Source organism: Tursiops truncatus, chromosome 3 (genome assembly GCF_011762595.2).
Source record: "Tursiops truncatus isolate mTurTru1 chromosome 3, mTurTru1.mat.Y, whole genome shotgun sequence".
Lineage (NCBI taxonomy): Eukaryota > Metazoa > Chordata > Mammalia > Artiodactyla > Delphinidae > Tursiops > Tursiops truncatus.
This window is the reverse complement of record NC_047036.1, coordinates 147,526,880-147,541,933: the sequence shown is the minus strand read 5'-3', so window position 1 is coordinate 147,541,933 and position 15,054 is coordinate 147,526,880. Positions and strand designations below refer to the sequence as shown.

The 15,054-nt window shown below is 47.5% G+C and overlaps 1 protein-coding gene and 1 long non-coding RNA gene across 4 annotated transcripts in view; one reads left to right on the top strand and one right to left on the bottom strand.

Moving 5' to 3' along the window:
- Positions 1 to 15,054, bottom strand: part of LOC109551856 (uncharacterized) — a 45,604-nt gene that overhangs the window by 14,452 nt on the left and 16,098 nt on the right. The window lies entirely within an intron of this gene.
- On the top strand, positions 554 to 3,672 carry DUSP1 (dual specificity phosphatase 1). The gene is made up of 4 exons (XM_073802801.1): positions 554 to 1,181; positions 1,457 to 1,602; positions 1,970 to 2,189; positions 2,614 to 3,672. Exons 1-4 carry the CDS (start codon positions 815 to 817, stop codon positions 2,982 to 2,984), a joined length of 1,104 nt encoding a protein of 367 aa, XP_073658902.1. The 5' UTR covers positions 554 to 814; the 3' UTR covers positions 2,985 to 3,672.

Genomic DNA, 15,054 nt, shown 5'->3' with positions numbered 1-15,054 from the left:
ACTGGGCAAGTAAATCGCTTCTCCTTGGGAACCTGTTTCCTCGCCAACTGGGTACGAGGCAATGGGCGAAAGGGGCCCACGTGTATGCAAAAACAAAGGAAACCCCTTTCCGCTCCGGTGGGCGGCGGAGGGGGCGCTGGGAAGCGACACGGTGGAGGGGGAGGGGAGGCGGAGGCCGGTGGCAAACGGCCGGATCTCCCTGCCGTTCGCACCCGGGAGGTCAGTCCTCGCCTGGCACAGTGCCCGTCCCCTCCCCTCCCCGCTGGGCCCGGAGAGCGGCGCGGGCCAGGTCCCCGGGGACGCGCCAGGCGAGGCCGGATGGCCTGGCGGGGCCCTGAGCCGGAGCCAGAGCGCAGCCAGCGGACCCCACTCGGAGGCCGATGACGTCTTTGCCTTTGGCTCCTCCGGCGCCAAGCCCGGCAGGGCGGGTGACGTCACCGCACCGGTCACGTGATCTCTATTCAAACAAACAAACCCCCTCCCCCTGAGCGGGCGAGACCCACCCCTCCCCGCCCCGCCTCGCCTGCCAGCCGAGAGGCCACATATAAACGCGCTCACCCGGGTCAGGCTCGCTGTGAAGGACGTCGGGGCTGTAGGGACTAGGCGGGCCGGAGGAGCAGTCGGGAGAGCAGCAAGGAAACCGAGGCGGTCTAGAGTCCCGCACGACGACCCCTCGCTCAGTCCAAAGGCAGTTTGGGGTTTGGCGCAAAGAAAACCGGGGTCGGGCTTTTCCTCGAAAGCCATCGCTCTACTTTTGGCTTCCCAGGACAAAGAGCACAGGAGGACTTGCACGCTGGGGGCGCTGGGGCCGGCCATGGTCATGGAAGTGGGCTCCCTGGACGCCGGAGGCCTGCGGACGCTGCTGCGGGAGCGCGCGGCGCAGTGCTTGCTGTTGGACTGTCGTTCCTTCTTCGCTTTCAACGCCGGCCACATCGTCGGCTCGGTCAACGTGCGCTTCAGCACCATTGTGCGGCGCCGGGCCAAGGGCGCCATGGGCCTGGAGCACATCGTGCCCAACGCCGAGCTGCGCGGCCGCCTGCTGGCCGGCGCGTACCAAGCCGTGGTGCTGCTGGACGAGCGCAGCGCCGCCCTGGACTGCGCCAAGCGCGACGGCACCCTGGCTCTGGCCGCCGGAGCGCTCTGCCGCGAGGCGCGCGGTGCGCAAATCTTCTTGCTCAAAGGTACGCCGTCGGGGGTGCTCAGGGGCGGGCCGCACGCCCCCTGCCGCCTTGCCCGGGGACCCCTGGCCCTCAGCTCCTGGGGGGCTGCCCCACCTGGAGCGCTTGGACGCCTGAGTCGCATTGTGGGAACTTGTTGACTTTGTTTGGCACTAGGAACAAAAGACTCGCCTGGGCCTCTCTGGGATAAACTTACAGCCCTATTGGATGGGGGAGTTGTATGAAGGTGCCCTGTCTCGGCGGTACTAACAGAAAAAAATGTCTCTTTTTATTCCCAGGAGGATATGAAGCTTTTTCTGCTTCCTGCCCGGAGCTGTGCAGCAAACAGTCGACCCCCATGGGGCTCAGCCTTCCCCTGAGTACTAGCGTCCCCGACAGCGCCGAATCCGGGTGCAGTTCCTGCAGCACCCCACTCTATGACCAGGTTAGTAGGGAGGAGCCGTGCCCGAGGGGAGAAGGAACAGCTGGCAAAGGTGGAAGAGCAGTGCTAGTGAGAATATAGAAGGCGACAAGCAGCTCTATTTATAACAGGGGACCCGGGGATATTATTTATCCCATGGTTAAGTGGTATGATGGAGCTGGGTCTCTAATTGTTGGCACTACAGAAATGAACTTGTTGGCCCTGCCTAGGCAAATGGGTTTAGTCCCCTATTTATTTATACTCTGACAGCGTGCTACAAAGTTCACCCAGTGTTGAAACTGACTTTTCCAGCAGGGAGTTTTTGTGGGTGTGGGCACCAGCAGTGACATTGAATAAAGCTTGACAAGTGTTGGATATTTCTGGATTTCAGGGTGGCCCAGTGGAGATCCTGCCTTTTTTGTACCTGGGCAGTGCCTATCATGCTTCTCGCAAGGATATGCTGGATGCCTTGGGCATCACTGCCTTGATCAACGTCTCAGCCAACTGTCCCAACCATTTTGAGGGTCACTACCAGTACAAGAGCATCCCTGTGGAGGACAGCCACAAGGCGGACATCAGCTCCTGGTTCAACGAGGCAATTGACTTCATAGGTAAATGGAACAGATGCCTGGGACTTCTGCCTCACTCCTTCCGTTTTAGTCACTGAGCTTAAACTCTATGGCAAGAACCCGAGTGACATACTTTTAAGCTTTCCTCTAGACGTTAGTGTCAGTCTGGTGTGGGTAGCATCTCTGAGAAATATAGATTCGATGTCCCATTTTATAGATTAGCAAACTGGATCTCAGGATGTTGATTTGTGCAATAGCAATCTGCTTAGTGGTGATGCCTGGTCTGGGTTTAAATGTCCTGCTGTTCTTTTCCCCACTGCCTCCACAAACAGTGTCCGTGTGATGGCATGAGGCGATATTGACCATCTCTGGACAGGACACACATGACATTCCTTAGACACCCTATTCCTGGGGTTGGGGTTGTTCTCCTGGGCTCTCAAGTAACCGACTGCACTTTGTTTTCCAGATTCCATCAAGAACGCTGGCGGAAGGGTGTTTGTCCACTGCCAGGCGGGCATTTCCCGATCAGCCACCATCTGCCTCGCTTACCTCATGAGGACTAACCGAGTCAAGCTGGATGAGGCCTTTGAGTTTGTGAAGCAGAGGAGGAGCATCATCTCCCCCAACTTCAGCTTCATGGGCCAGCTGCTGCAGTTTGAGTCCCAGGTCCTGGCCCCGCACTGCTCGGCAGAGGCGGGGAGTCCCGCCATGGCTGTGCTCGACTGCGGCACTTCCACCACCACCGTCTTCAACTTCCCGGTCTCCATCCCCGTCCACCCCACGAACAGTGCATTGAGCTACCTTCAGAGCCCCATTACAACTTCTCCCAGCTGCTGAAAGGCCACAGGAGGTGATCCTCCCAACCCAGCAGGACTCCAGGCTCCTTCCTGAAAGGGGAAATGCAGTAACTCCAGGGAAGGGAGCTTGTGAGGGCTGGTCCTTATTTATTTAATTTCACCCGAGTTCCACTGGGTTCCTGAGTGGTCGTAGTGATGACTTAGCACCAAGACGTTTGCTGAACTCAGCAGGTTTCGGGACCAACATACAGTGGGTACATAAAGTCCCTATGACAAAATGGGGCAGAAGAGAGGACTCAGCGTGTGAGTCGATTTCTTTTTGCTTGTCCCTGTTTTCTGAAGACACTTTCATGCTTGACATACCTACCAGTATTACCATTCCCGACGACACATATACATATGAGAATATACCTTATTTTATTTATTTTTGTGTAGGTGGTCCACCTTCACAAATGTCAGTGTCTACTCCTAGAAGAACCAAATACCTCAATTTTCTGTTGTGAGTACTGTAATATCCTGTAAATACAGCCCAAGCAGGTTTGTTTTCAGCACTGATGGAAAGCACCAGTGTTGGTTTTGTTTTGTTTTGTTTTTAAGTTGCCAACAGTTGTATGTTTGCTGATTATTTATGACCTGAAATAATATATTTCTTCTTCTAAGAAGACATTTTGTTACGTAAGGATGACTTTTTTATACAACAGAATAAATTATGGCCTTTCTATTGAAAACTTGATGCTTTATTTCTTGGGCAGCCCCACTGATCCCTCTCCCACCACTGAAATAGGGGAGAACAGGGTCTTCCAGAATGTGTGTTGGCATCTGATCCCATACTCTTCGGTGGCCCCTCAGTCCCACAAGATGGCTGGGTTGCAAGGATGGTAGAGAAGTGTGATCAATCATAAAAAAACAAACAAAAAAACATAGGTGCTGGAGCTGAGCTCTTGGTATTGGATTCAAGTGTCCACCTATGTATCTTCCCATCATGTCTCCCTCAAGTGTCCCCAGAGCCAAAACTAGGAAGTAGCCATTGACTTGGTTGCTTTTTCCATTTAATAACTTCCCCAGGATACCATAAAAAGCCTCCCTCCCCTCTCTGATCTCTGCTGAAGGGACGAGGATGATAGTTTTTCAACACATTTGCTATAAATGTGTTTCTACTATGTGCAAGGCAGGGTGTGCTGACTGACCCTAGAACAACTCAGCAAGATCTGCAAATGGAGATGGTGAGACCCAGCATAGCTAAGTGGCGCAAGTCGGGGAATTGGGCCCTACATCTGTTTTGTTTCCTAATTCTATGTGCTTTGTGCTTTATCACTGGCTTCTCCTGTGTGCTTTTTTTTTTTTTGCCTTTGAAAAGACCTTTATTTTTTGTGAAAAGAATACCAAGCACTATAAGCAAATACAGTGTAGACCAGTCACCAGAAATCCCCGCCCCCAACCTGACCATTATTGTTTCGGAGCACATCCCCTAGGCACCTCTGCACACGTACCCATCATTTTTGGTGGCCGCCTCCTTCCGGTCACTTGCTGCCCTGCTTTCATAATTTTGTTGAAGAAGATAGACAATTAAATCTGACTTGCTCTAGGCCAATAGTCTCGATCTTCACTCTGTCTTGCCAAACAGGCCAATGCAGAGAAGGTATAATTAACTACCAACCCATAATCCAGTCTTTAATGTTGAACTAAATAACAGTGACGCTCCTGGGTTGCTGGCCCCTTAGCCCCTGCACTCCTTTACTTGTTTCTGGACAAAGTGCTGTAGGAAGCAGAAAAGCGAAAATCTTACTTTACTTTTCTAGGGGTGCTCTGAGTAGTGGTCCTGGTCCAGCCCCATCATTCAAGGCCTTGACCTTTCTGCACTGGTGCACCACCTGACTCCCAGGGCCTGAAAGATCCCTGTGTTCCATGTTCTAAGAACTTACCCCGGGCTGGCAAATTCATTTCCTCGGCCAGGCTTCCAATGACAAGTGTGTTCACGCCTTTCAAAACAAACCATACCCAGTGTTTTTATCAAACCCTAGAAATCTACTCTTGCAAATATCTCCCTTCGTGGAAATGTACCAGCGACTTCGGGTCCGTGGCAGATGCCATGGCTGACATCCCCGTGGGCTCGGGCCATCACTTTCTGCTTGGCAGGCACTGGCTGGACCAACATTAATCTCCACTGTGATCCACACAGTGGAAAAATACAGTGGCTGCCTAAGGGAGCCGCCAGTGAAAACAATTCACCGACTTCTCCCAGCACAAGCTGCTTAACCTCCTGCCAGCCCTGGAGAGCCAGGGTGATAACCCCTCCTCCCCATGCATCCGATTCCTGGTCTCAGGCCCTCCAGAAGATGTCAGTTTTGGCCTGAGACTGCTTTTCTTAGGAAGGAAAAAAAGTGCCTAAGATGAGAAGAAAGATGCTTAAGCTATTAAAATGTTGTTTCTCAGCTGGGAGATTGACATAGGGACAACTCGATCATTTAATACTGAGAATGTAATAACAGCTGTCAATTTTAGAGTTAGCGCCCTGTGCCAGCCACTGTGCTAAGTGCTTTCCAGATGCTCCAATTTAACTTTTAAAGCAACATCCATTTTACAGAGGAGGAAACTGAGGCTCAGAGAGGTGAAGCGACAACCCTCTAATTATAGCTCAAGGTCATACAGCAAGTAAACGGCACTGCAAAGTTGGGAACAAGGGTCTGTAAGAAGACTGGGGAAGAAAGCCCTAGTTCAGTCCAAAAGACAGCTCGTGGGAGTGAGGAAAAGATGAGCTTTGTAGCTAACCAGACGTCAGCATGGTTTTACCCCATAATATCAAAGTGGAAAAGCCATTTATCCCTTTGGGCCTCGGTTTCCTCATCTGTAAAATGAAGATAATAAAACCTACTTCACTTGAGGAGGAAAGGTGCTCATGAATGTAGAAGTGCCTGGCATGTTGTGGGCACTGGAGAAACATTCAGGTCTCTTTCCCCTCTCCTAATGACCTCTAGCGGTTCTTGGGTCTCAGTTTTCCCACCCATAAAATGACCACCTTGCAGTGGATCTAATGGGTAAGCTTCCTCCCAGCCCTCTAATTCTAGTACGTAGAATACGCATCAATGCATACTTTATGCTTTTTGGTGGTTTCCAGACACCCATTATTCCATTAGGAGACTACCAACCCCAAGTGCTTCCACTGCATCCTGTCTTTTCCTTGGAATTTTGCAAATCGCAGCTAATTGGCCTTGAACTTGCAGCCTCCGGCCTCCATTTCCCTCCCTCCCTCCCTCCCCTGGCCCCTGGTGGATGACGTCATTGCGTGTACCCCTTTAAGATTATATAAATCTGTGATCCTACAGTAGCCTCCATCCCCATGGAAACGCGGAGGAGTTTCCCTTTTGTGAGGAAAGCTGTCATGTCACTTCCTGCTGCTGACAAATCAGTTTAGGAGATTAACATAAAGGGGGGTGCGGGGTGCGGGAGGCGGCCTCTGAGAACTGCAGGCTCGGTGGTTTCTGGTTGCCATACACAGAGGCAAACAAAGCCGAGGTCGCGCGGGCCGAGCTCAGGTTTCCCACACCTCAACGGGAGACCCAGGTCACCCGGGGCTATTTTTCTCCGCAGGCTGCATTCTGGGGAGCAGGTGGGAGGGCTGACCACTTATGGGGACTTTCCTGGGGCCCTGCAGGGCAAACCTGTTGGAGAACAGCCTCTGGGTCCAGCCAAGCCTCTGCTCCCCTTTATCGGCTCAGGAGGTGTCCTCATCCTTCGGCGAACAAAGGGTATGCCGGTTGCTAGCGCCACAGTGCACCCAACTGTGCTCTGCTAAGGGAAATACGGTAGAACCACCTTTTTCTTGACTGTGGCTTTTTAGGCTAAGCAGCAGTCCATTCATTCGTTCGTTCATTCATTCAACAAATATTTATTGACTCTCTATAGGCCCAGGGATGCTTTGGTGTTAGACAAAGTTCCTATTCTTTTTTTTTTTTTTACGTTTTTTTCAAAGTTTCTATTCTCAAGTAGCTAACAATGGTGCTGTTGGCGTGTGTAAATAAATAATTAAGAAAGAAGATAAGAATGAAGACTCTGAAGGTGAGATATTAAAGGGGGGGGTCCTTTAGATTTTGGTGATCAGGGAGGCCTCTCTGATGGGGTGACTGGAGAAGCTAAGACCTGAGTGATATAGCCCAGTTGCCTATTTGAGAGGTAAGCTGGGAAGAGGGTTCCAGGCCAGGAGGGCACTAAAGACTTGACGTTTGAGAGGGATCTTTGTGGACTGGTAGAGCACTTGACTTGGAGCCAGCTAGACCTGAGTTCAAGATCTGCTTCTGCCACTTGTTAGCTCTGTGACTTACTGTGGGTAAGTTACCAAATTCTAAGCCTCAGTTTCCCCATCTGTAATATGGGCCAATAACCTCTGACCTTCAAAGGCTTTTTAAGAATTAAATGAAAGGCCTCTGGGCTCATCGGAGAGGCTTGGGAAAGGCTCATTGTCCGCATTATGCCACCTGAGCAGCAGCGCGCCTCCCCAGAGTGTCCTGGTGAAAGGAAACAGGGAGAAGTGAGTTGTCTTGCCCCATCTCTGGGCCCCAGGACTTATCCCAAGGGTTAGGGAGCAGCAGGTACTTACATATGTCTTCTTTATAAAGGAGTGAGTGACTATCCCCTAGAAAGTCCTCAGTAGATGTTCGAATAATACCACCAAAATTCTGGGACTTTGTTCCAAATGCCTCAACAAGTAATAACTGTATGCCCTTGGGTAGATTACTTCTCCACTCAAAGCCTCAGTTTTCATATCTCTAAAAAGGGAGTGATGAAAGTATTTGCTTTACATGGTAGTCGTTAATATTAAATGAAATAACGTACACAAAATATCTTGCACAGTACTCAACACACAATAAACAATAGTGTTAACCATTTTACCCATAATTATTATCATCACCACTACCACCATCATCATCATAAAGGAAAGATTTTAGAAAGGAAACAAATTTTAATCTTTACCCCAGACCTCTCCCCTAACTGCGGACTTGTATATCCAATAACCTCCTTGACATATCCGTGTCTTTATCAAATAGACTTCCAAATTTGGCAATTCCAAAAATAAACCTTTGATTTACCCCCAAACCAGCTCCATCTGTGCTCTTCCCATCTTGGTTAATGGCAACCTCATTCTTCCCTTAGCTCAGGTCAAAAACTATGGAGCCATCCTTGACTCCTCTCATTTTCTCATAACCTGTATTTGATTCATCAGCAAATTGAGACAGGTCCATTTTCAAAACATAACCATTTTCAAAATAGACCCACTTCTCATCACTTCCAAAACCTCCTCTCTGGTCCAGCCACCATCAGAAGTTGCCTATGTTACCGCAGTAGCCTCAGGGCTGTTCTTGTTTCTGCACTGTCCCTCTCAGTCTATTGGCCACCAAAAGCCAAAGCTACCCTTTTAGTGTTGCCTATAGTACACACCTTTGATGACAAATTCAGCTTTTGCTCCCCTACAAATATTTTAATTTACTTTCGTTATTGAAAAATGTTTTCACTGGGCAAAGAATTCCAGTTTCAAACTTATTTCTTCAATCATTTTGAAGACATTGTCTTCTCAATTTTGTAGTGTCTTTTGAGAAGTCAGCTTACTTAGTGTTGTCCATCTGAGGGTAATCTGTCTTTTTTCCCTGGTTGCTTTGGATTTTCTCTTTCTCTCTCTCTCTTTTTTAAAAATTAATTTATTTAAAAAAAATTTTAAAACATCTTTATTGGAGAATAATTGCTTTACAATCTTTTTTTTAAGCAGTTTTATTATAATGTCTCTGTAGTTTTCTTCCTATTTACCTTGCTTAAGATTTGTGCTTTTTTCAAATCTGTGGCTTGATGTCTTTCATTAGTCTTGGAAAATTCTGTTATTATTTCTCCATTTTGATACTTTCACGTATAAAACGTAGCTATTTTAATGTCTGTGACCAATAACTATATAGATTCTCTTGTGTTTATATCTGTTGCCTATGGTTTCTTTTGATATTTGTAAAATCATGTTTTATTCCCTCATATGCCTGGTTATTTTGATTGAGTGACAGGCACTGTGTATGAAAAACTTTAGAGATTATTTAAGGCAGTTTTACCCTCTTCTCAAGAGGGTTTACTTTGTTCTAGGTGGCTTGGAGGTCTAGGAATCCCAGATCACCTTACCCCAAACAGAGACAGAGATGGCTTGAGAGGACTTGAAGCTGGGCTTTAGACCCTGTGATGACTGCTACAGTCTTCTTCTAAAGATGTATTCTTTAGTAGTTGCAACTAAAAGTTTGGGGGTTTTCCAAGCCCCCCAGCCTGTATTACTTTTTGGGGTAATATACGAGAAAGCCTAGGCGTATACCAGATTCCTTCCTGGTGTGCCCTGAACTCTAATATTTGTCCCATTATACTCATGAGTCAGTTAAAACCTCTGCTCAAGTTGTTAGCCGTTCAGCTTCTCATTTCAGAATTGGCAAATAGCCCTTCGGGGAAAAGAAGCACCCAATGCTATGCTCATCCCTCTGGGTTTTCCTCTTCCAGCTCTTGATCCCACAGTTCCTCACTGCCCTTTTACCGCTTGAATGTCTTCAAACTGAAATGTTTAAAAGTATTTTGTCCAACTTTTCTAGTCCTCAGCAGTAGAGTGGTTCTGGACGATGTGGTCTGCCATGACTGGAAGGGAGTTATTTAGACTTTTAAAAACCCAGAGTGAAACTTCTAACACATGAGGTTTCTTTTTCTCCTCTACCCCTACCCTCCATGGCACCCACCTCACTCATAATAAAAGGCCAAGTCTTTACAAAGGCTACAAAACCTGACATCACTTGTCTGGCTGATACATCTCTGACCACATCTTCTGCCACTCTTCCCCTTCACTCATCTCTTCCTAGCATAGGCAGAGTTCACTTTTGCTTCAGGGACCCGTTCTCTTCCCTCCGCCCAGACCAATCTCCCTTTAGATCCCTGCATCTGGCTTCCTCATTTCCTTCAGCTCTCAGTTCAAAAGTCATCTCTTCAATGGGCCACTTCCTGACCACCACCCCACTTAAACTAGAACCACCCTGCCCCAACCCTGGGCACCCCATATCCCTTTCTCTGCTTCACTTCTCAACAGAGCACTTATCACTGCCTAACACTTACTTATTTGCGTGTGGTCTATTTCCCCACTAGAACGGAAGGCCTTGAGGGCAAGGACCTTGTCTGTCTTGTTCACTGTGGGATCTCCTGCCCTTAGAACAGTGCCTGGCATGTAGTGAGCACTCTGTAAATGTGATGCATAAATGAGAGAACTCTGAAGGCTCTGGACAATTCCTCTCCTTTCTGGGTGGGTCCTGGGCTCCAGCTAGGGGGAAGTGATTCTTTTCTGCTCAGCCAACCTCTTTCCCTTCCACATGAGGCAATTTCCCTTGGAGAATTTCCAGTAACACACAGTGGTGTGCAAATGAAATAAAACATATAAAAGCACTTTGTAATCAGGAAATAACATGATGGTCCTGGCTATCCAAAACCTGCTTATCCTGGGGCTCCGTTCTTGGGATCAGGGCTGTGACTCTGGAAGGACAACAGTGGGAAAAGCTCCTCGGGGGCTCCATTCTGAGCCCCATCCTCCCACATTTTCCCCCGCCTTTCCTCCCTCCCATCCAAAGAGAATTCCCCATGGCGTGTGCCTCTAATTAGGAGCATGGGGCAGTGGGTGATTCATGGGGAAGTCTGTAGGGCTGCTTGGGGCTTATGACTCACAGCTTCTCATCTAGCAGGAGGGTTAGATCTCTATACTGAATCTCCTGGAAATGTCCTTTGTCGAGGGCTCCAGTGACCACTGGGGATTCTCCCCCACAGAGCTCTCAACAGCACCTTCCTGGCACTTGTCACTCTGTTTAGTTGTCTGTCTGTTGCTCAATAAGTACATATGGAAGGAACAAAGAAAGGGAGGCCAGCAGTGAGAGCAGGAGGGAGGGGAGGAGGGGAAGAGGACGTCCGACTCCCTGATCAGACTGTGAGCCACTAAGGGCAGGATCGTGCCCTTTTCTGTGTCCCAACGTAAGGCTTGGCTTCTAGTTGGGGAAGTAATGGTTGAGTGAATGAAGGAATATTTGGGAGTCTTGAGGAGCCTCATTCTAGGATATTGCCAGCCTGATAGAGCCTCGTGGCAGTGGCAGGTGGGGGGCTGGGGCTTGGTATTTATTGTGGATGACACTGTAGAGGCTAAGGCAGATGGTCCTGGTTGACATAAAAGCAGTCCAGTCATAAAAGCAGCCCCTTCTGAGCTCTAACTGGTGCCAGGCCCTGCACTGGACACTGGACGCACAGGAATGGACAAGATACGATTCCTGACCTTGGGCTCTCCCAGCAAATGGTGGAGACTGATGTCTTGACCCAGAATTTTAGTGCAGTGGTCTGGGAGCTGGTGGCAAGGTGTGGACTGGACAAGGAAGTGGGGAGATGCAGGGAGGAGTGGACAGAGGGGAGGAAAAAGAAGAAAAGACTTTCTGCAGGGGGTGACTCTTGAGCCCTGGAATTCTGGGGACATGGCACAGAAAGGACTCCTGTCCTCAGGGGGATGAAGAATGGTCTGAAGCCAATTTATTGTTGTTTACTAGATTTTATGGAAAGAAGAAGGACCCTAGGACTTGTCCCAGGCCCAAACTACTTGCCCTAGAAGTGAATTCTCAAGAGTCCTCACGGGAGTCCGCACGACTGTCCTGCTCTTACGCAAAGTGGACCAGAGCCCCGCGCCCCCTGTGGTGGGCATCTAAAAGAGTGGACTCTGTGGGGCACTGAGTGAGGCCAAGGACATGACCCTCAAGGAAGAAAGACTGAAAAGCACTAGCTTGGACCCTGGCTTCCTCTCCATATTCTCACTGGATGAATTCTTTAGGCTGTTCTCATCATGGACCCGAAAACTGCAGAGAGTACAGTGTCCCAAGAAGATGAGATAACACGATTATGACTACCTTGTCCCTACGGCCCAGAGTCAGCCATTCAGGCTCCCACTCACATTGACTTTGGACATGACAGGGCACAGCATTCAACCCTGGTTATTCTACTATGAGCTGCTTCTCTGGTTTGAAGGGCCCTGCAGCCCTTGAAGAGGCAAGACCTGAGTTTCACTCGGGCCATTGCTCATCCTACTATAAGTTCTATGAGAGACTGGGGACAACTTTATTTCTGATATCTCTGGCCAGAGCTAGTGCCCAATATAGCCATGATAGCTCAGGGTCAGAGAAGAAAGATAAAGGAAGTCTTGTTTATTGAGCTCCTACTATGACTATTGCTTTCCGTATGTGGTTTATTTAATGCTCTCATCTGGCCTCTTCATCAGGGCTTATTATTATTGCCATGTCACAAGGAGTAGTAACTGAGGCCTGGAAAAGTAGAGGATTTGCTTAGAGCCACAAGTTGGGCTGAACTCAGTGTCCAAGGCCCAAGTCCGGCAAGGTCTTTCCACTGCACCAAGCAAGATAAGGGTGAGCCCTGCCCTCATTCTGGGGCCCACCATCGCTCTTTAAGTTTGGAGAAGGCGGAAAGTACTGATGATGACTACTAGATGAGGCTCCCCATGCCCCCAGGGCTCCTGGGAAGGGGCTTTATGTATCCTTGTATCCTCAGCGCTTTCAGTAAATACACAGACCATGATTAAACTGTCTAGGACATAGATAGCTGGTTGCCACTAGTATTTGGTTTTCCTTTCTTCTTTAGTAATAGATTTTTAGTTAGGTATGTGTCTTACAGTTCCCTCCCTCGCAGCCAGGTGTGGCCATTTGGATAAGTCAGGCCTAAGGTGTGTGCAACTTCCAGAGAGTGTCATTAAAGAGAAGGGGATTTCCTTTCTTCCCCCTTTCCTTCTTCTTGTTGTCTGGAATACTGGTGTGATGGCTGGAGCTGAGGCAGCTATTTAAAACCATGAAGCAATACTAGGAATGATGGCAGAGCAGCAAGATAGAAGGAGTCTTGGTCCCTGAGGACTGTTGGGAGATAATTCTCTGTGGCATTTTTACAACTTTTGTGACATCTTTTAAATGAAATTATTTCTTTTCAAGAGTTGTTTTAAGGCAAATAGCCTGGGGAAACTAAGATCGCGTCTTCTGGAACAGAGAACAGATTTGTTTCCTGAGCAGGATAATAGAGATAATGTTATTTTCCAGGGCAAATGTTGGCTAGATTTGCTAGCAGCCTCTTAGAAGATTAGGATTTTCCTAAACCCAGTGTGCCTTAGCTCTGACACAAACCCACTGTGTGCACAGCATCCACCTGGGCCTACTGCACTGGCCCCATGGAACTTGGGGGGCAAGGGGAACCAGTGCAAATATGAACCTCATGCTGCCCGCTGTGCTGTAATAAAGTCCCTTGTCCTGTGTTTTCTGCAAGCATCTATGAAACTGTGGTCAGCTTACTTGTGAGTTTGCAAGTAGGAAGGAATTCTCAGGCCTTCATGCTTCTGACAAGGATTTCATGGAGCACAGCAATAAGCCCTGGTGGGATTTTTTCCCCCCTTTTTTCTAACTTTATTGAGATACATTTTACCTCAATAAACACCTATTTTAACCTTATGATGTAATGATTTTTGACAAATCTATATCGTTTTATGTGTATATTCAAATTTTAACAAATGTATGCAGAATGTATTATACCTACCAACACAGCCAAACTATAGAGCATATCCATCATCAAAAATTCCCTCATGCTTCTTCCCGATCAATCCCTACCTAGGGACATGCTTTCTGTCACCATAGATTAAAATTGTGATTTCTGGATTTTCTATAAATGGAGTCATGTTGTATTCTTTCTGTTGTGTCTGCATTTTTTCAATCAGCATAATTTTTTTTAGATTAGTCCATGTTGTTGTCTGTATCAGTAATTCAATTTTTCTTAAATAGATTTTATTTTTTAAAGCCGTTTTAAATTCACAGAAAAACTGAGTGGAAAGCACAGAGAGCTCTCATATACCTCCTTCCCCATACGGGCCCAACCTCCCCCTCTATCAACGTACAGCCCCATACTGGGACATTTGTAACAGTGATGATACAGCATTATCACCCAAAGTCCACAGCTCACATTAGGGATCACCCTCGGTTTTGTACATTCTACGGGTCTGGATAAATGTATAATGACATATATCCACCATTATAGTATCTTACAGAGTAGTATCACTCCTTTAAAAATCCTGTGTTCTACCTATTCATCCCTCCCCCTACCCCCAACCCTTGTAAACCACTGATCTTTTTACTGTCTCTACAGTTTAACCTTTTCTAGAATGTCATTTTTTTTTTAAATAAATTTATTTATTTATTTTTGGTTGCGTTGGGTCTTCGTTGCTGCACGCGGGCTTTCTCTAGCTGCCAGAGTGGGGGCTACTCTTTTTTGCGGTGCGCGGGCCTCTCATTGCAGTGGCTTCTCTTGCTGTGGAGCACCGGCTCTAGAGCGCAGGCTCCAGAGTGTAGGCTCAGTAGCTGTGGCGCACGGGCTTAGCTGCTCCGCGGCATGTGGGATCTTCCTGCACCAGGGCTCGAACCCGTATCCCCTGCATTGGCAGGCGGACACTTAACCACGGCACCATCAGGGAAGTCCCTAGAATGTCATTTTTGATTATACAGTATGTAGCTTTTTCAGACTGGCTTCTTTCACTTACTAATAAGCATTTAAATTTCCTTCATGTCTAGATGGTTTAAATCCATTGTCTGATGTACCACCATTTATTTATCCTTTCATCTACTCAGGGACATCTCGGTTGCTTCCAACGTTTGGCAATTATGAATAAATTCATAAACTACAAATATAATGCATTTGTAAATGAATGATAAATATTATTCATAAATAATATTATACATAATTATGAATAAGGCTGATCTACGTTTTATGGATATAAGCTTTCAGCTTCTTTAGGTAAATAGCAAAGAGAATGATTGATGGATTTTATTGTAAGAGCATGTTTAGTTTTGTAAGAGACCGACAAATTGTCTTCCAAAGTGGCTGTACCATTGCCTTCCCACCAGAAATGAATGAGAGCTCCTGTTGCTTCATATCCTTGCCAGCATTTGGTATTGTTAGTGTTTTGGTTTTTTTTAAAAAAATAGTTATTTGTTTATTTATTTATTTTTGGCTGTGTCGGGTCTTAGTTGCGGCACTCAGGATCTTGC

Coding starts and splice junctions, on each gene's coding strand:
- DUSP1 (XM_073802801.1), top strand. CDS start 815: ATGGTCATGGAAGTGGGCTCCCTGGACGCCGGAGGCCTGCGGACGCTG. Junction 1,603..1,969: donor GCACCCCACTCTATGACCAG/GTTAGTAGGGAG, acceptor TCTGGATTTCAG/GGTGGCCCAGTGGAGATCCT. Junction 2,190..2,613: donor CGAGGCAATTGACTTCATAG/GTAAATGGAACA, acceptor TTTGTTTTCCAG/ATTCCATCAAGAACGCTGGC.